At 40.6% G+C, this 22321-nt stretch overlaps 1 protein-coding gene across 6 annotated transcripts in view; it reads right to left on the minus strand.

Moving 5' to 3' along the window:
• The window catches only part of LOC126353000 (uncharacterized), a 238498-nt gene that overhangs the window by 93554 nt on the left and 122623 nt on the right, over positions 1-22321 (minus strand). For all 6 annotated transcript variants that reach the window (XM_050002731.1, XM_050002730.1, XM_050002729.1 and 3 more), the window contains one exon: positions 8412-8511. In XM_050002731.1, coding sequence (XP_049858688.1) covers positions 8412-8511 — 100 coding nt within the window. The remainder of the gene's footprint in view (positions 1-8411; positions 8512-22321) is intronic.

The raw sequence follows: 22321 nt of genomic DNA on the forward strand, positions 1-22321 counted from the left end.
AGAATGATTTCCCGTAATTGTATTGAGTCCAATAAACCAATGGGAGAAAGTTGCAAGTGTAACGCATTCAAAGATATGAGAAAGTAATAGCAAGGGGGGGGGGGGGGGGGGAGGGGGGGCGGGGCGGAGAAAAGACCTCAACTTTTCGACTAAGAAGATGGGGTGTGGAGAGTAAGCAGTTTTCACACACATACATCGCACTGATGCCAGCGCAGTAACCAGCCACTGACGCCGACTGCACCAGCTCATGTTCACCGGTGCTGACTCCGTGTCTCACTCACCAAAGACGACTCTGAAACCACCCTTCGATGCCACCAGCAAGAGTGCTGTCCACTGGCACTGATTACACATCCACTCACCAACGCAGCTAGAACTCTATGCCGGGTGACAATAATTGTTTGGTAAAGTTGAAGGAACTGTTGACTGATAAACTGTTAGTGCAGTTATTTTACTCAGTGGTGAATTTTCTTTTAGATGATTACTATGTCGAAAATCAATAAAGTTATGCATCAAGAACAGCAACTAGCAGAATCAGCCATGGCTATGACAGTGAATAAGGAAGTGCCAGACTGGGTTGAAGTAGCAAATTTAATCAAAGAACTAAGTTTAAAGTTAGACTCAGTAAGAACAGAGTCAAATGCTCAAATTACTACTCTAAATAAAAATTTAAATGCTCAAAATGCTTCCTTGAGAGATGAACTGAGTGCGAATTTAAGTGAAAAACTAGATGCACAAAGTGTAACTTTAAATGAAAAGCTAGATGCACAGAGTGTTATTTTGAGTAGAGAAACAGACACAGTGAATATTCAAGTAAATAATAAATTGGATGTTCAGAATAAGACTTTAGGACTGTTAAGTGCAAAGTTAGATGAACAAAATAAGGAATTTAGCTAGTTGCGTGAAGGCATGGGAAATCTGAAGACTGGATTTGATATTTTAACCACTAAAGTGGAAAATTTTGTGAGAGATTTGAAAGGTGAATTAACTAGCTCTTTAAGTAGTCATGTCAATCAGCTGTTCACTGACTTTAGTCAGACACAGAGTAACCAATTTCAGGATTTGGCAAAGAAACTAGAATTTGATATTGAAGATAAATGTAATAGTGTAGAGTCTGAACTGAGCAAAAAACTAGGTTCATTTCAAAGTGTATGTAACGTTAAAATTGATGCTGTAAAACAAAGGTTACACAATTTAAAGAAAAATGTTGAACAGCAGAACAAACTAATTCCTATAGTCCAATTGCAAATTGCAGGCATTAACACGTGAGTTGACAACGTGGAAAGAAATTTTAAAGAGAAACTAGCAACTTCAGACATAATAAATATCAATAATCTGGAGGAACAGGTAGAAGAGAGACGATAGAAAAGTTGCCACGAGAGTAACCTCCAACAACATATCTCTAATTTTATCTTCCGAACTTAGTAATACCAAGAAGGATGTAGATGAACTGTGGAAGGAATTCAAACTTCCGCAGGACAAAGTAGATAATAGTGACTTCTCCAAATGTAGTATTGACGCGAAGTTATGACAGATTTACAATGGGGAGCAAATTCTGGACTCTACAGACAGTTTCTAAAGTTTAAGCCAGACAGGGAAGTACATCCTACTCATTTTCTAAAAAAGTTTAACTAGGCCTTTTCAAAAAACTGGGAAGATTCAAAGACGATTGAATTTGCAGTAGGGTACCTTTTAGGGGAAGGTTCAGAGTGGGGCACAGTCAAGATCGAGAACTTTTCATCTTGGGCAGATTTCCAGAAAATGTTTAAGGAGAAGTACTGGTCAGCTAGTGCTCAAGAAAAATTAATATTTGATTTGTGGGTTCCTAAGAATTATAACACTGCTTGGGGTACGATGAGAAAGTATTTTGACTGGCATTCAATACGTACGAAGTACTTAGATAAGCCCATGGAGGAAGAAGGGTTAGTTTGAATTATAAAAAGATGTTTACCCATTTACGACAGGAAAGATATACTGTGTAGTGGGTGGAAAATAGTAGAAGAACTGTTGTCTGTTGTATAAGCACTTTATGAATTAAACAAAGACCGCAATGAAAATGTACATCAAAACGAAAATCAGAATTGCAGAAGAGGTAGTAATAATAGTAACAGTAATTTTAAGAGACATGAGGCCAACTTAGCTAGAGTACACCAATGTAACTGGAATAAGGGTAACGAAAATTACCAAAAGAAGCATCCACCTTCGAATATAGGCCCCGTAACGTCACAAGAATTTGTACCGAGCAGTAATAGAGCACGAAGTGGTAACGTAATACCCCGATTTGGTAACCAACCAGTGATTACCAGTAATGGGGAGAATGTATTGCAATCTGGATCCAGGGCCAGGGCCCAGGTCGTAGAAATACATTAGGAGGCCTAGTTTATAATAAGTATGTTAATTTCACACATAAAATACCCACCAAAGAATGGTTATTACTGGAAGAACCAAGCTCAACTACCATTAATCCACAACCAATACTAGGAAAAGTGGAAGATTTTGAAGTTAACATAGTTATAAATTCAGGGAGTAAGGTGTCACTGATGTCTAGAACATTCTTTAGCACGTTACGAACTAAACACCACTTACTGATATTACCAGTAACGGGAGTTACTGGAACAAAGAGCTAAGCTGTAAAACACGAGACCCAGATGAACTGCAATTTTGGGAATATCCCATTTTGTCAGACGCTGTTAGTAGTAGAAAATACCAATAGGGTTGTGTTGTTTGGCCTAAATTGGCTATCAGAATTTAATGTCATATTGAATCTTGAGGAGAATCTTCTTTATTTTGGTAAAGGTGACTACAAATATTGTGTACAGTTTGCCAGAGATTGATAAGGTAAATTACACATCACATCGAGTGGACATACATGGCAAAGTAAATGAATCGCCAATGTCAACCAGTGAACAAAAACTAGATTTATATAAGGTTCTAATGGAATATGAAGAAGTATTTTCCAATCGTCCTTGTAGTATTAGTGATTATATATGTAAATTTAAAATTAAAGACAGAAATACATTTTTGTGTAAGCCACATCCAATACCGGTAAGTCTAAAAGAGGCCGTTAAGGAAGAAATTGACAAGATGATTGACAATAACATAACAGAATATAGCTCTAGCGTCATGAATAACCCCTTGGTAGTAGTAAAAAAGGCTACAAGAGGTGTGCGATTGGTACTAGACGCGCATACTTTGAATAAGAATATAGAGGATGAATTGTTGTCCAAATTTGAGAAAGTAAGGTATTTTAGCACAATGGACCTGACTGCTGAATATTGGCAAACTAGGTTACACCCTGAATCAACAGCATTTCTATTTGATGGGAAATCATATCATTTTAATGTTTTACTATTCGGACTAAATATCTCGGTATCCGTGTTTATATGTGTGCTGGACAAGGCATTAGGAAGGGAGTTGTTAAAGGATTTAATAATATATGTGGATGACATACTTGTAATCTCATCTACCTGGAAAGAGAATTGCCTGACCATGTGTAAAACCCTGAAAAGGTTTAAAGAAAAATATATTACAGTAAAATTATGCAAATCGCACTTTGTGAGGCAAGAGGTTAAGTTTTTAGGGCACATTGTAGGGGTGCAAGGGATTAGACCAGATCCATAATGCACAGAAGCTATTAAGGAGTGTCCACCACCTAAAAACATAAGACAAGTGAAGGGATTCATTGGCACGGCTGGACACTATAGAAGATATATACAAAGTCAAGAGCTGAATGACCCAAAACTCTTACGTTTATTAAGGAAGAGAATACCATGGGTTTGGGACCAAGAGGCCAATGATGCATTTGAAAATGTGAAAAAAGCACCTATACTACGCCATCCGGTTATGGGTGAGCCATTTAAAATTTCAACAGATGCATCCGACTATAGCATAGCAGCAGAACTTTTCCAAGGGGAGTGTGATCTGGAAAGTACAAATCACCGATCTATAGCTTTTGCTAGCCGAAGTCTTAACAAACATGAATTAAACTATACAGCCACAGAGAAAGAACTACTGGAATGTATGGAATATCCATATCATTGAAATGATATGATTTCCCATCAAATAGAATATCCAAAAATTCCAAACATTAGTATGGGGAGTCAGAGGTCCATGTATATTCGGATCATCAAACTCTATCTTTTTTAATGAGTAGTCGCTTAGTGCATAGTAGATTAATGTGGTGGATGTTATTACTACAGGAATATGACATTAAAATACAGTATGTAAAAGGTTCTGAAAATACTGTACCTGATGCTTTGTCTAGATTACCTGCAGATATGAAAGAGTTAATAAAATGTACAGAAGGACCCGGTGTAATTTTTGCAATTAATTTTATGACGGTAGAATACCTGCACAACAGGGTACAAGAAATGGCTCAAAGAATATCCAACAGCATCCATCATGATCCCTAAATTACAGAAATATATGCTATGTGTATTAGAAAGTCTTTACCTCCTAATCAAGCAGAGAAATGGAAGGTTATAATGAATAATTTATTTTGGAGAGACAGTATAACATCTCGACAGTGGCATTTATGCATCCCGAAGTTGATGGAGAACGAAATTGTGTTGTATGTCCATACAGGGTATGGACACTTCAGAATGAAAAAAAGTGTATAGCCCACATGAACAAGTTCTACTGTTTCAAAAAGCTAGGACATAAGGTAGCATTTTAATTAGAATTTGTGAAACATGTCAGAAAGTAAAAGAGAGTAACACTCATGTTAGATACAAAATGTATCCAATGATTCCTAAGGCATCACACGATCTTACAACAGCGGATTTCTTCGGACCTATTCTGAAAGGGAATTGAAGAGTATCGTACATTTTTGCCCTCATAGAATGTTGGTCTAAATATGTTAGGTTGTATCCTATTAAGAAAGCAAATACACCAACAGTGATCCACTGTTTGCAACAATATTTCTGGAGGTGGGCAAACGAAAACGATTCCTCTCCGATAATGGACCACAATTTGTTAGCAACGACTTTAAAGAATTCTTAGTGTGGGAAGATATTCATCAAGTATTAATCTCCAACTATAATCCATCTTCTAACCCATGTGAAAGGATTACGAACGAAATTGGGAAATTATGAAAAACATACATCATGGGCAATGAAAGTTAAAGACTTTGAGCTTATTTTAAATGAATTACCACGTTTCTCAACTGGATTAACACCTTTGGAAGTAATAGGTAAACCTTTCGTGGAAGAACCCCTTCTTAAATGTTTTACTTGGCCGGAACAACCTACTGTTGATTACCAACTTAATCAAACAATAGTTTCTAAGAACTTGGTTGAAAGAGCACAACAATGAGTGAGTAAATATAACGAGAAGGCTGTCAAACCTCAGTATAACATTAATGACCTAGTTCTAGTAAAACAGCATCTTCAAAGCTCTGCCCTGAAGAAAGAAACACATAATTGTTTTCAAAAGTACGAGGGAACATACTGAGTGCAAACAGTGGTACATCCCAAAGCCTTAGTTTTAGTAGATGCTATTAACAGGATTAAAGATGTAAAAGACATAAAATTGTATGTCTCCCAGAGACGTTAATGTTCTGTGTTAACGGGCGGAGTGATGACCGTTGGATCCCTAGTTGTTTTCGATGTTTCTTCTGTGCTATTTTTTCCTGCCCCGAATTCCCTTCAAATATTAAACTATTCTGTACTCTATTCTTGAATTCTTAAACTATTCTATAATTTTTGGACGTACAAAACTGGATATGACGGTAAAGTTGAAAATATAAAGTGACTGAACTGAAAAGTATTCTACGGAGTATCCAAATTATTTCAAGCAATGGAAAATGCAGAATGGAATGTAACAAAATGAGAGAAGGAAAGATGCTACTCACCATATGAAAATATAAAGTGACTGAACTGAAAAGTATATTCTATGAGTACCCAAGTTATTTCAAGAATAGAGAAGTAGTTTAATAAATTCCTTTAACCAGCTATAGTCTTCAGAGAAGAAGCTTTTGGAAGATCGACGTAGTTGATTACCCAGAGAAGAGGATCGGCTACACACTACATGCAAGTTAACTGAATTGAGAGACATGTGTGCCTTGCAACCCAATACCACACTGTCTCTTGTTGTCCAAAAAACGTTAGAAACTGAACTGGGATACTCTAGAAGATAGACAAGAACTAGCTTTAAACGATGACTTCAGGAAAATACCACTTACCCCATGTATCAGTCACATAGAGATTGTGAGGACAAGATCAGAATAATTACAGCAAAGCACAGAGGCATTCAAACAATCTTTCTTCCTACGCTGCATACGTGAATGGAACAGGAAGAAACTGTAATAGCTGGTACAATGGGATATATCCTCTGCCATTCACCTCATAGTGCTTTGAAGAGTAGAGATATACACTCCTGGAAATGGAAAAAAGAACACATTGACACCGGTGTGTCAGACCCACCATACTTGCTCCGGACACTGCGACAGGGCTGTACAAGCAATGATCACACGCACGGCACAGCGGACACACCAGGAACCGTGGTGTTGGCCGTCGAATGGCGCTAGCTGCGCAGCATTTGTACACCGCCGCCGTCAGTGTCAGCAAGTTTGCCGTGGCATACGGACCTCAATCGTAGTCTTTAACACTGGTAGCATGCCGCGACAGTGTGGATATGAACCGTATGTGCAGTTGACGGACTTTGAGTGAGGGCGTATAGTGGGCATGCGGCAGGCCGGGTGGACGTACCGCCGAAATGCTCAACACGTGGGGCGTGAGGTCTCCACAGTACATCGATGTTGTCGCCAGTGGTCGGCGGAAGGTGCACGTGTCCGTCGACCTGGGACCGGACCGCAGCGACGCATGGATGCACGCCAAGACCGTAGGATCCTACGCAGTGCCGTAGGGGACCGCACCGCCACTTCCCAGCAAATTAGGGACACTGCTGCTCCTGGGGTATCGGCGAGGACCATTCGCAACCGTCTCCATGAAGCTGGGCTACGGTCCCGCACACCATTAGGCCGTCTTCCGCTCACACCCCAACATCGTGCAGCACGCCTCCAGTGGTGTCGCGCCAGGCGTGAATGGAGGGACGAATGGAGACGTGTCGTCTCCAGCGATGAGAGTCGCTTCTGCCTTGGTGCCAATGATGGTCGTATGCGTGTTTGGCGCCGTGCAGGTGAGCGCCACAATCAGGACTGCATACGACCGAGGCACACAGGGCCAACACCCGGCATCATGGTGTGGGGAGTGATCTCCTACACTGGCCGTACACCTCTGGTGATCGTCGAGGGGACACTGAATAGTGCACGGTACATGCAAACCGTCATCGAACCCATCATTCTACCATTCCTAGACCGGGAAGGGAACTTGCTGTTCCAACAGGACAATACACGTCCACATGTATCCCGTGCCACCCAACGTGCTCTAGAAGGTGTAAGTCAACTACCCTGGCCAGCAAGATCTCCGGATCTGTCCCACATTGAGCATGTTTGGGACTGGATGAAGCGCCGTCTCACGCGGTCTGCACGTCCAGCACGAACGCTGGTCCAACTGAGGCGCCAGGTGGAAATGGCATGGCAAGCCATTCCACAGGACTACATCCAGCATCTCTACGATCGTCTCCATGGGAGAATAGCAGCCTGCATTGCTGCGAAAGGTGGATATACACTGTACTAGTGCCGACATTGTGCATGCTCTGTTGCCTGTGTCTATGTGCCTGTGTTTCTGTCAGTGTGATCATGTGATGTATCTGACCCCAGGAATGTGTCAATAAAGTTTCCCCTTCCTAGGACAATGAAATTCACGGTGTTCTTATTTCAATTTCCAGGAGTGTAGTTATAGAGGTAGGTGTAGATGAGCGTCCATGTGCACAGTATATGTCAGAAGTCAAACTTGTCTATAAATAATAGTATAATGACAAAAAACCTTCACAGTCTGGTTGGAGTCCAGGCAGAGTGTATGCAATACAACACAAATCACATCAACAGAAGAACAAGAGTGGATTAGCTGTTGAAATATTGTGCAGAACACTGGAATCAACAACTTGGCTGAAAACCCAAAAGCACACCATTAATCAATCACATCAAGAAAAACCTGGTACTTAACATTATTATTGTTCTATTAAGCTATCTTCTCATAATATTATGTTACATTTACTGCACTTTTATGTTTCTATTCCCTTTCCTTCTCCTGTGCTTGATGTTTTGTCTTCAATAGAAATTGCAAGAAAGCTTATTGCATTCTGCACATTTCATTCCATCATTAATAGATTAAATACTTATTTTAATAGAATCTTGCTTTTTATATGCTGTCTTTCTGATTACAGCCAATAAGTTATCTGACAGTCTTCAAATTGTAGCAAGTTGCAAATTTAATATGATTCAAAAAGACAGTTAGTAATTAAAGTTCTTTAATTAATTTGGTGAATACTTCAGAAGAAATACATGAACTCACCATTTTCAATTGAAACCAGGCCATGTCGAATAAGAAAATCAACTATTACTGGGCAACTTGTTGTTTTGAAGTCTGGAGAGAAAACTTTTTCAAGGACATCCTAGAAAGGAGAAAAAGATAGGAGATTAAACTCACTCCTCTGTTTGTCACAAAAATGAGTGATACACATCCAACCATGGAAATGAAAAACAAACAATTAAATATCACAGATTACTACATGGAGACAATACTAAATTGACTATAGACAATGATATATGTCGTTTGTCATTGTGGTCTTCAGTCCTGAGACTGGTTTGATGCAGCTCTCTGTTGTTGTTGTGGTCTTCAGTCCTGAAACTGGTTTGATGCAGCTCTCCATGCTACTCTATCCTGTGCAAGCTTCTTCATCTCCCAGTACCTACTGCAACCTACGTCCTTCTGAATCTGCTTCGTGTATTCATCTCTTGGTCTCCCTCTACGATTTTTACCCTCCACGCTGCCCTCCAATACTAAATTGGTGATCCCCTGATGCCTCAGAACATGTCCTACCAACCGATCCCTTCTTCTGGTCAAGTTGTGCCACAAACTTCTCTTCTCCCCAATCCGATTCAATACTTCCTCATTAGTTATGTGATCTACCCATCTAATCTTCAGCATTCTTCTGTAGCACCACATTTCGAAAGCTTCTATTCTCTTCTTGTCCAAACTATTTATCGTCCATGATTCACTTCCATACATGGCTACACTCCATACAAATACTTTCAGAAATGACTTCCTGACACTTAAATCTATACTCGATGTTAACAAACTTCTCTTTTTCAGAAACGCTTTTCTTGCCATTGCCAGTCTACATTTTATATCCTCTCTACTTCGACCATCATCAGTTATTTTGCTCCCCAAATAGCAAAACTCCTTTACTACTTTAAGTGTCTCACTTCCTAATCTAATTCCCTCAGCATCACCCAACTTAATTCGACTACATTCCATTATCCTCGTTTTGCTTTTGTTGATGGCCATCTTATATCCTCCTTTCAAGACACTATCCATTCCGTTCAACTGCTCTTCCAAGTCCTTTGCTGTCTCTGACAGAATTACGATGTCATAGGCGAACCTCAAAGTTGTTATTTCTACTCCATGGATTTTAATACCTACTCCGAATTTTTGTTTTGTTTCCTTTACTGCTTGCTCAATATACAGATTGAATAACATCGGGGATAGGCTACAACCCTGTCTTACTCCCTTCCCCACCACTGCTTCCCTTTCATGCCCCTCGACTCTTATAACTGCCATCTGGTTTCTGTACAAATTGTAAATAGCCTTTCGCTCCCTGTATTTTACCCCTGCCACCTTCAGAATTTGAAAGAGAATATTCCAGTCAACATTGTCAAAAGCTTTCTCTAAGTCTACAAATGCTAAAAACGTAGGTTTGCCTTTTCTTAATCTAGCTTCTAAGATAAGCCGTAGGGTCAGTATTGCCTCACGTGTTCCAACATTTCGACGGAATTCAAACTGATCTTCCCCGAGGTCGGCTTCTACCAGTTTTCCATTCGTCTGTAAAGAACTCGCGTTAGTATTTTACAGCTGTGACTTATTAAACTGATAGTTCGGTAATTTTCACATCTGTCAACACCTGCTTTCTTTGGGATTGGAATTATTACATTCTTCCTGAAGTCTGAGGGTAATTCGCCTGTCTCATACATCTTGCTCACCAGATGGTAGAGTTTTGTCAGGACTGGCTCTCCCAAGACCGTCAGTAGGTCCAATGGAATGTTGTCGACTCCGGGGGCCTTGTTTCAACTCAGGTCTTTCAGTGCTCTGTCAAACTCTTCACGCAGTATCGTCTCTCCCATTTCATCTACATCTACATCCTCTTCCATTTCCATAATATTGTCCTCAAGTACATCACCCTTGTATAGACCCTCTATATACTCCTTCCACCTTTCTGCTTTCCCTTCTTTGGTTAGAACTGGGTTTCCATCTGAGCTCTTAATATTCATACAAGTGGTCCTCTTTTCTCCAAAGGTCTCTTTGATTTTCCTGTAGGCAGTATCTATCTTACCTGTAGTGAGATAAGCCTCTACATCCTTACATTTGTCCTCTAGCCATCCCTGCTTAGCCATTTTGCACTTCCTGTCGATCTCATTTTTGAGACGTTTGTATTCCTTTTTGCCTGCTTCATTTACTGCATTTTTATATTTTCTCCTTTCATCAATTAAATTCAACATTTCTTCTGTTACCCAAGGATTTCTACTAGCCCTAGTCTTTTTACCTACTTGATGCTCTGCTGCCTTCACTACTTCATCCCTCAAAGCTACCCATTCTTCTTCTATTGTATTTCTTTCCCCCATTCCTGTCAATTGCTTCCTTATGCTCTCCTTGAAACTCCGTACAACCTCTGGTTCTTTTAGTTTATCCAGGTCCCATCTCCTTAAATTCCCACCTTTTTGCAGTTTCTTCAGTTTTAATCTACAGGTCATAACCAATAGATTGTGGTCAGAGTCCACATCTGCCCCTGGAATTGTCTTACAATTTAAAACCTGGTTCCTAAATCTCTGTCGTACCATTATATAATCTATCTGAAACCTGTCAGTATCTCCAGGCTTCTTCCATGTATACAGCCTTCTTTTATGATTCTTGAACCAAGTGTTACCTATGATTAAGTTGTGCTCTGTGCAAAATTCTACCAGGCGGCTTCCTCTTTAATTTCTTTGCCCCAGTCCATATTGACCTACTACGTTTCCTTCTCTCCCTTTTCCTACTACCGAATTCCAGTCACCCATGCTACCCTATCTCATACAGTAAAGCTGCATGCCCTCGGGAAAAGTTACGGCTATAGTTTCCCCTTGCTTTCAGCCGTTCGCAGTACCAGCACAGCAAGGCCGTTTTGGTTATTGTTACAAAGCCAGATCAGTCAATCATCCAGACTGTTGCCCCTCCAACTACTGAAAAGGCTGCTGCCCCTCTTCAGGAACCACACGTTTGTCTGGCCTCTCAACAGATACCCCTTCGTTGTGGTTGCACCTACGGTACGGCCATCTGTATTGTTGAGGCACGCAAGCCTCCCCACCAGCATCAACGTCCATGGTTCATGGGGAAGGATGATATATGTAACATATGGATAAGCTATAAGATCACCATCACACCCTACCAGAAGGTAGCAAAGTAGAAACAGATCTTAAGCAATCTACCAAATCATAGACTTCTTTCCTTAACAAATTGTCTAAAGTACATTAAAGGTTAGGTTCTTTGTTGTATTTTGCTTTTCCTTTTCCCTTCTTCCTTTTAGTCCCGGTTCATCGTTCACTTGTCTTGGAAACTTAGTATTCTTTGACAGCACAACATTTTCATGGTTTGTAGTTTTTTATTGCCTGAACTGCCCATAGTCAACGTTTGACTTGCATACAATACTGTACTCCCAACACACACTTTCTAGAATGCCTCCCCCTCTTCTATCCAAGCATTTCATACTTGTTGATCTGTTTTACTGGAGAAAACTACTTCTCAAACAACCTACTTTTTACATCTTCCTTGCATAATCAGAGCTTTGTAATCTTATTTCCTAGTTATGGCAGTTTCTTCACTTCTTTGATTATAATGTCATTTTTGGTTTTGACGTTAACCAATTTGATGTTAGTTATACTAATCAATATCATCACTGCTTATTCTTAACCCATTACACTATGGAAAGTATGCCATTCAATAGGTCTCCTACGTCTAAGGGATTTGTTGTCTGTGAACCTTAACCTCGGTACTGGTTCATTATGAATTTCAATTCTTCTTCCAAAATTTCCTGTGCCTTCCATCATAGCTTCTTTGTTGTAAAAGTTAAACAACAATGGTAGAAAGCTCCAGACCTTCTTAAGATAACTTATCTTTTTCAATCTTTCATTTTTTATGGTTCACACTTGGTTTACTTTATTTCTCTGTCTATGTACTATAGCTTCACTCATCTCAGCACTGTAGCAAACACATCATCTCACCCAACACTCTCAAAAGCTGTCACCCAACACTCTCAAAAGCTTTCTATAAAATTCCTAGGAGGATATAAGGATTTCTTTTGTCTTTCCATTACTAAATGCGTAGTCTCCATTATTTCCCTGATATATTTTCCTTTTTAAAACACAACTTATCCAGTGCCCCATCAACTTTTCTTTCTTTTCTTATGTATATAGTTCTGATCAGCACTCTAGAAGTGTTAGCATCAAGTGAGGTTGCCTAGTGGTTAGCACACTAGACTAACTTTGAGAGGATGGCAGTTCAAACCCCCATCTGACCATCCGGATTAATTTTCCCGTGATTTCCTTAAATTGCTTAAGACAAATGTTGGATGGTTCCTTTGATGATGATGAAGATGATAATTTATGGTGGAGAGTGCTAAGCAGCTAGGTCATCAGCACCCTTGCATTAATGTTATACTTAAGAAGGTTTTCATAATCTGTGGAAGGAGATCAATAAACTGGAAAACTATGTTTGATCCCACCACAGGAAACATAAAGCAACATCAGAAAGGTGAGGTTCAGTAAAGCCCATAATAACACCCCAGCAAGACACAGAGGGATAACTAAATGAAATCATGGAGAAAATACCTGTAAAGATGCTGTTAAGAAAGAGACAGATATAATACGTGACCCAGCCACTCTGTGACACATTAAGATTGCACACTAAGTATTTTGGGAAGAATTTCGGACACGCACAAAATTTTAAGACACGAACAACACTCATCTCGTTATCAGTTAAAATAGAGGGAAGATCCTGTGGGAGACCCAGTTCAACCCTCGGGTCGTCATATAAAATGCACTCACTTAAAATATGTCATACTGACAGCTGTGTACTGCATCACTGACATACTGGGGGCTCCTCCCGACATAAGAGGAAGCCGTGTGTCAGTGGACAATGTCCTAGTCTAAGCCGAGTAAGGGCTACTTCTTCACACCGTTGCGAGCAGAAGGAGGTGATCCATGGTAGCACTGAAGTATTGATGGAAAGTAGTTTATTGTTCCTCATTTCTAGCCACTGTGACTCCCACCAACATATGGCCTTCCTGGTCACAAATGAAGTGACAGCTCCCAGAGGGACTGAACAGCTGGCAGGAGGAGGAAGGGAGCAAGCCTACTTAGCAGCAGCATCAACGAGTTTGTTTCCTTGGATGCCTATGTGCCCTAGAACCCAGCAAAAAAAGATTTCCTTGTTTTCCTGTGCAAGAGAAGGAGAGCGTCCTGCACTTGGTGCACCATCCCATCTGCTGGGTACATCTGTCGAACAGCGAGAAAGGCACTTTGAGAATCACAGCAGATGATAAATTTTTTGTCAAGGCACTGTCTCACCTGCTCCATTGCCCTCAGGATAGCAAACAATTCCACATAATAAACTGAAAACTGCTCTGGGAGTCCTAGCCTGAGGATAGTGTTGGGGAACACAACAGAACAACCAAAAACATCTCCCTGCTTAGAGCCATCCGTGTAGACGGTAATAAAATCTGGGTGGCAACGTAAAATTTCATTAAATTTAATTTTAAAAACATGATCTGGGGTACAATGCTTCTTGTAAGCAGTCAGTTCTAAAAGCAATCTAGGCCTTGGTAGTAGCCAGGGGTATACCCAACTCCACCACTGGCTTTGGACTTTAATGCCTCCCCCCCCACACCACTAATAATTCAAGGCTCTCCATTGCACGGAACCCAAATGGCCGTGTTGCTTGTGGTCAATGATCGAACAGCCGCTTCCAGTGGTGGCTGAACAACGTAACTGGATGCTGGCAATATAGGAATGGACAATGCTTATATGCTTGGCGTAGCATGAGAAGAAGACGTCAAATAGACAGCGGAGGCTCACCAGCCTCCACACACAAACTAACAACCGGGCCCATGCGATAGGCCTCTTTCGACAGTCTAATACCCTCGTGGTGAACTGCATCCAGCATTTTAAGGTATGAAGGCCTTGCTGATCCATAAATCTGGCATCAGTATTCAAGCTGGGATCACACGAAGGCCTTATAAAGTTGGAGCAGACATTCTGTGTCAGCTCCCCAAGCCCTATGATTAACACATTTAATGATGTTTAAGGCCTTGAGCATCTCAGTTTCAGTTCTTTAAGATGTGGCAACCATGTTAACTTCTCATCAAAAATAAGACCCAGATACTTCACCTTTTCCCTAAAAGTGAGATCAGTGTCCCCCAGTTTTAAAACAGGCAAATTAAACAGAGAGTGGGAACGATTAAAAGCAGCACAAACTGTTTTCTCTAATGAGAATTTAAAACCTGTGGTGTGAGACCATTCCTCCAACCATCTGATTGTCAGTTGCAATTGCTGAGTTGCTGTGGTGAGGCTGGAGGATACACAGAAGATGGAGAAGTCGTCCACAAATAAGGAACATAGTACTGGACATTGCACTGTGGTTGTAATACTATTGATTGCGATGGTGAAAGCCGTGACACTTAAAACACTCCCTTGAGGGACACCATTCTCCTCCTTAAAATGGTCAGACAAGACATTCCCAACCCTGTATCTAAAATATCTGTCCATGAGAAAGGATCGTATGAAGGTCGGAAGACATCCACGGAATCCCCACTGATGGAGCTGCGACAAAATATTATGCCTCCAGGTAGTATCGTAGGCCTTTTCCAAATCGAAGGACTGAAAAGTGTCCTTTACGAACACTGCAACCTCAACTTTTGCCCTGTCACCAGTAAGGTCGTAATTCCTATAAAGGTGATAACCTCGAAGTACAGGCGTGTCAGTCTCTTTAAAATGAGTCTCTTGAAGGCAGAGGCAAAAGATTCTGTCCTGTACAATGAGTCTCAGTTCCACCAGATGAGCCCTGTACTCATTTATATTCCATTGAAATCTGGGAGCCATTTCATCAATCTGGTCTTGATTTATCCCTGTTTTTGTGCCAAGGTGGTGAGGCGTTTGTAGAGTGAGGCAGGGTTTTGGGGCTGACTGGGTCTGGTGATGAGGCATCAAAATCCATGATGTCCTTATCATCAGTCAGGCGAGCCAGAATGATATCTGATGGTGCCCAGGTCAGCTTTCGACCTGTATGTTGAGATCCTTTCCCTGTTCCCTTACCCAGCAAGGATGAGGGGGAGAGGGGGCAGTGACAGTCACATATCTTCGAAGAAACTTGGCGTTGAGGGACATTCTGCTTTTGGGGTGCCTTCGGGCTTTGCTCTGTGGAAGCATTATTGGTCTCTTCCATTGTAGCTGTTTGAATAGCTATGTCTTTCACTTTACTTTGGCACATACAGGTGCAAGTACAGGTGCTAGAGGTGGATAATGGAACAATGGACGTCGTCTGAGTCGAAGCATCAATATTAGTAACAGGTTTCTGCACCGACGAAGCATAAGAAGCGGCAAAGACAGGGGGTTTCATCGCCTGATAGTCCTTTTTGGCTTCTGCATACAGGATCCGCAGTCACTTTGATTTCCTGAATTTTGGGTTCCTCTGTGAAAACAGGGCAGGCTTGACTCCAGACTGGGTGGCTTCCAGAGCAGTTAAAACAGACTGCTGGAGATGGACAGTCAGTCGCAGGTTCATGGGCTGCCTTTTCACACTCTCCACAAGTCACTTCACCTTTGCAACTCAGCACTGTATGGCCAAAATGCTGGCACATGAAGCATCGCATAGGGTTACGTACATAGGGCTGAACCCTAAGTCAGAGGAAACTGGCCATGATGTATTCAGGTAGTGTTGGGGAATTGAAGGTCACAATAAAAGTGGCAGTCTTCTCAGGCTCTCCATTGTTCTTGCTTGTCCTTTGTTCCACCTCTATAATCCCCTGTGGTGCCCATTCTTGTTTGAGTCCAGCAACTTCTATATCCATAATAGCACCACAGGTTACCACACCTTTGCTGGAGTTATGCAACTCAACAATGATGTCGTACTCATCCAATTCCTGTGACTTCTTGAGGAGTTTCACCTGCTTTGCCCGATTAGTCTCAACAAGCAAAGAACCACTGCGCAACCACTTAATAGACTTTAGGGTACCAGCCAGCCCTTCTAAGCCTTTATGGATATGGAAGGGGGACACTTTTTCAAACATCACCTCCTTCTTCTTAATCACTACAAAGACATTATGATTCACGACTCCTTGAGCCCCATTACTGACAACACGTTGATTATCAGGAGGACTAGCCTCCCTCATTCTTTTTGATGAATGGGTGTGAGAACTCCCAGGTGGTACACCCTTCCCACTGGGAGAAGAAGAAGAAGAAGAAGAAGAAGAAGATTTCGAGGGTTCCATCTCAGTCCCACGAGCAGCTAGGTAAATAAGGGTCCACTCAGGCAGAGCCCCGCATGCCTGAGTAAGCCTTATACAACTGAGGTGCGGCAGGTTCCCCAGAGGTTGCCCGCTAATGACTGTTCCACCTCAACAGCCATGCATCTCGTCAGTGCGCAGCACACCTTGAGATTGAGGTTTTTTTCTTTTCTTTTTTTTTCTTTTTTTTCTCCATAGAGGTTTATTTCATCCTCGCGTCCCATACAGTCAAGCCATGATCCTCATTCCCTGTGACACACGACGTTCCACCGCTGTGCCGCATGGTGGTTGCTGAAACATGCCCAGAGCTTACAGTTACAGGAGAGTGGCAGCACTTACCAGTCCCCAGCTCAGGAACCCTGGGGTCACCAAGCCCGAACCCAGCAAATGAATGCCAAGCCCCTGAGGGTGGTTCCTTTGAAAGGAAATGGCCGATTTCCTTCCCCAATCTGAGCATGTGCTCCATCTCTAATGGCCTCATTGTCAACGGGATGTTAAAAACGTATCTTCCCTTCCTTATTTCCTTCTACAAATGTAAATATCAGACAGATCATACAAAAATTTTTGCATTTATTTTCTTGTACCTTCTTTGGCAAGGTGAAGATAACATGTTTATGGAACTCTGACAGTAAGCTAAATGTTTCACAGATTTTTGACACCACCTCAAATATTTTTACCATTGCCATAGCTGCCTCAGATTTCAGAAGCTCTGAAGGTATATGACTGAGACCTTCTAACTTGTTTAAGCTAATATGATTCAGTGTTTTATCAAACTCTGAGTGATATACTAAATCATCTATTTTTTTCCATATCAATTTCTGTCTCCTCTTATTTCACACTTCAGAACAATTCTGCATCATGCTGGTTTCAATGTATGCACAAAACAGAGATTTCAGCTTGTAGGATAATATATTTCCTTTATTACTTTTCAGAAGCATGTTTATAATCATCTTGTTCCCAAGATTATAAACATAATCCGATGAGTAATTATCTTAGAATGAATGACAACAGACTGACCAAAAGAATTTTGTGTCTTGATATATCAATTAAGGACAACTGGCCACTTCAAACTTTGACATCTTCAAGATTTTGGGATTGCAGGCGATATTGTACCGGGTAGAAATGTACGCTGTCAAGATCATCGGTTTTCAGGCAAACTGGAAACTGGAGCTACCAGAAACTGGGCAGAAGCACATGATGAACACTTCAGTGAAAAGATGAAGAGATTTTAGGAGGAGAAGAAAGCAAACTTGTTAGCTAAATAAGCTAAATTTTGCACCTCAGTTGGGGACAACAATGTAAAAAGCACCACCTTGTTCTCAATGTCTTTTAAGATCTGTTCCATCAAATCTGATTTAGCTCCTTTACACATCTTGTTAATTTCATTCCTAAACACCCTAAATTGCTATCTCATTCTTGGTATTCCCATATTTTCTTCTTTCATCCACAAACTGGGGTATTTACAGATCCATTTATGATTTTTGTGCCTCTATTTCCACAACACATGTGGTGTCCTGACCTGTCTTAATTATTTCCCAACTTAATCTTTGCAGTTTTATTGCAACCACCTCATCTCATACTGTTCTGTCCCTCACTTCACAGTATTCACTCTTTTTATAAACCTGAATTTCAGCTGACTTCATTCTTTTCTTAGGATTCTAAAAAATGGTGCTTCCTGCGACAAGATGAAGCCTATCAAAGAACTCTTGAAATCTCTCCCATGACTCGTTTCTTTACACCAGCCCATATTCTCTACTAATTTTGCTTTCAATTATATTCCTTATTATAGCACCAGAGTGATGTAGGACCAACAAATTTTCATTGTCCTCCACATAATTTATCACTTATTTTGTTTTTCATATGATATTCTTATTTCTTAATTATCAGCTTATTTTGTGGACACTTAAAGCTCTACAATAGTGACTGATATTAGCTCTGGTCTGATCACTGCATTGCTCAAAATAATTTAACCTGTTACCTATCTTCTTATTCATAATGATGCCATGCCATGTTACACAGTTAAGTGTTGATGTTATCATCATTATTTTTAATCATCCAATCACCTGACTATAAATTTTTGTCATTTTACATATTAAGTCAGCCATCCTCCTCATACCTCTTCTCATGTTTTTCAGGAAAAAATGATTTGGACACAGTTTTTTGTGTCTTTAATCCAGTGGTTTCAATTAACTATGATGCTTCTGCCTTTAAGAGTCATTTCTCATCCTTAGGACTTGATGATGACATGAAAATCCTTTCCTCTTCTTCCTCTCATTCTCTTCTGGCAAGGCCATTGGCAGAATAAAGGTGAGTCCTTACACCGTTGGCCACTGCCAGTTAGTCATTGGCCTCCACTGATGAAGTACTAGGAGACTAGCATGCAACATATTTAACTTTTCTGTTTATGGTCTCTTTAATTCACAAATTCTTTGAATGTTTCTGTGTGCTTGCAAAGTTTAATCTTTAGATTCATTGAATTTTTTTGTATTTGAGAGGTATAGTATTGCATTTTAGGAACAGTAACGTGTATATTTGTGCAGTCTGTAGTGCAATAGTCATTTGTTTGTTTTGGAGACCAGTAAGCATAGACTACAGCTCAGTATGCTGCCACACTAATGAGTCACATACCGTATTTAGCTTTCCCAGTTTGGTTTCATACTTTAATTCTAAAATTAGTAGTAGAAGTAGCAGTAGTAGTAGTAGGTTGGATACGGCGTGTGCAGAAGGAGCTGGCCGCAGTTCATGGCTGCATCAGGGTGTAATGCTGGCAGAAAACTGTCACATCCCATGGGACACCTCAGGTGTCACGTGTTTTGACTACAGGTTCTGCTGTTGAGGCACCTTGCATTGTATCCGATGCCCTGTGTGGCCATCAAGGGTGCAGGGTGCAGCAGGACACCCTCAGTTCTTATGGACTCTGTACTCACAGCTGATCGGAGTCCTTTGGTCTGGAGCTGAGTGGAAGGTTTTAGCCAGAGGTTCCATCAATTCTGTGACAGTCATGGTTGCAGGTTTCTGGACCTACATTATGGGGTGCAGAGTTGCAGGACTCCACTTGATATGTCACAGGCGTATTACAAGAAGGAAGCAGTGGAGTATTTGCAGGGTGTGCACAGCCCCCCCCCCCCCCACCCCCTTTTTTCCCAGGTGATAGTTTGTGGTCATCTGGTTAATGCTTCCCAGTAAGTATGCAGAATGTGAAATGAGATTGATTTGATGGCAAGTTTTATCTACTGAGTATAGTCTGGGATGTCTATGAATTCACTGCAGGTGGTATGAACAGACAAACTTGCGAAGCACTTTTGAACACGTTTTCTAAAAAGTCCCTTGAACAACTAGTTAAACATTCCATCACCAGAGTCAGTACAGAGATGGGGATTAGTGATCATGGTGTTGTCATAATGCAATGATCACTAAAGCAAATAAATCTGTCAAGAAGGCTAGGAGAGTATTTATGCTACAAAAAGCACACAAGCAGTTTTTAGCATCCCTGTTAGACAATCAATGGATATCATTTAGCTCCAATATGATGGATTTAGACAAATTATGGGCAAGTTTAAACTGACTGTAAATCACACTCTGGAGACATATGTTCCAAGTAAGTGGATTGAAAATGGAAAGGACCCTCCATGGTTTAATAATCAAATTAAATATGTGTTAAGGAAACAGAGATTGTTATGCTTTCAGTTAAAAAAAGAAAGCACCAATGTTGGGATGCAACAGTTCGTAGAAATTCGTGTATCTGTAAGACGATCAATGTGTGAAGCAAACAACTTCCACCACCATACCTTAGCGAAATATCTTGCCATGAACTTGAGAAAATTCTGGTTATATGTAAAATCACTAAGCGGGTTGAAGACTTCTATCCAGTCATTCATCAACCAATTTGTTTTGGCAATAGAAGACACCAAAAGGAAAGCTGAAATTTTAAATTTCATGTTTAAGAAATCATTCATGCAGGGGATTGTACAAACGTACTGTCTTCTGAATGCCTTACAGACTCCCACATGAAGGAAACAGAAAAAGGCATCCGTTGCATAGAGAAGCAACTGAAAGAACTGAAAACAAATAAGTTGCTGGACCAAGCTGGAATCCCAATTCAGTTTTACAGAGAGTACTCTGTGGCATTGGTCCTTTACTTAGTTTGCACTTATCACAAATCTCTCAGCCCATGAAAAGTTCCAAGTGACTAAGAAAAAGTGCAGGTGACTGCTGTACATAAAAAAATGTAAAAAAAAACGGATCCACATGATTGTAGACCAATATCCTTAACACTGGTTTGCTTCAGAATTCTTGAATACATTCGGAGTTTGAATATAATACATTTCCTTAAGACAGAAAAGCTTTTGTCCACAAATAAGCATGGATTTAGAAATAATTGCCCATGTGAAGCTCAGCTTGCCATTTTCTCACATGAAAACCTAAAAATCATAAATGGAAGGCAGCAAGCAGATTTCATATTCCTAGAATTCTGGAAAGCATTTGACAAAGTGCTCCGTTGCAGACAATTGACAAAGGTCCAAGTGTACAGTTTAGGTTCCCAGATATGTTAGTGACTTTCTAAGTAATAGAATCCAATACAATGTCCTCAATGGTGAGCGTTCAACAGAGACAAGGGTATTGCCAGAAGTGTGATAGGACCACTCTTATTCTCTTATATTATTTATAAAAGACATGTTCTGACAGGCAGGGTGAATAGCAATTTATGGCTGTTTGCTGATGCTGTGATTTATGGGAAGGTGTCATTATTCAGTGACTGTAAGCGCACACAAAAGATGACTTGGAAAGAATTTCTAGTTGGTGATGAACGACAGCTCGCTCTAAAAGCAGAAAAATGTAAGTTAATGTGGGTGAGTAGGGAATACAACCAAGTAACATTCGAATGCAGCATAAGTAAAGCGCTGCTTGACACAGTTCACATTGATTAAATGTCTAGGCATAATGTTGCAAACTGATATGAAATGGAATAAGCTGGTCAGGTTGGCAGTAGGGAAGGTGAATGCTCAGCATCATTTTATTGGGGGAATGTTGGGAAAGTGTAGCCCATTCGTAAAGGAGACACTGTATAGAATGCTATTGTGACCCATTCTCAAGTACTGTTTGAGTGCTTGAGACCATCACCAGCTAGAATTAAATGGCACTAGTCAAGTGTTGTCAGTAGGTAATGACTGTAACATCACACCTCAATGTTTCTACCACCTGTGAGATATGAATGTTTACATTAGAAAGAATGAGCTGCACTGTGTAGGAGACATCAAAGCAGTTCAGAGGTGTGCAACTATATTTCTTACAAGTAGGTTCAATCAGCATGCAGGTATTATGGAGATGCTTCATGAACTGAAATGGGAATCCTTGGGCGGAAAATGATGCTATTTTTGCAAGGCACTATTGTGGAAATTTAAAAACCAGCATTTGAGGGCGACTGCAGAGTGATTCTACTGCCATCAATGTTTATTTTGCTTAATGACCATGAAGGTAAGATGTGAGAAACTGGGGATCACAAGGAATTTTTCAGACAGTTGTTTTTCCCTCACTCTAATTGTGAGTGGAACAACAAAAGAAATGACTAGTAGTGATACATAGCACTCTCTGTCATGCACCATACAGTCACTTGTGGAGTATGAACATAAATGCAGAATTCTTTGGCCACTGTAATACTAACGGTCCTTATTTG

This window comes from Schistocerca gregaria, chromosome 1 (assembly GCF_023897955.1).
Source record: "Schistocerca gregaria isolate iqSchGreg1 chromosome 1, iqSchGreg1.2, whole genome shotgun sequence".
Classification (NCBI taxonomy): Eukaryota; Metazoa; Arthropoda; class Insecta; order Orthoptera; family Acrididae; genus Schistocerca; species Schistocerca gregaria.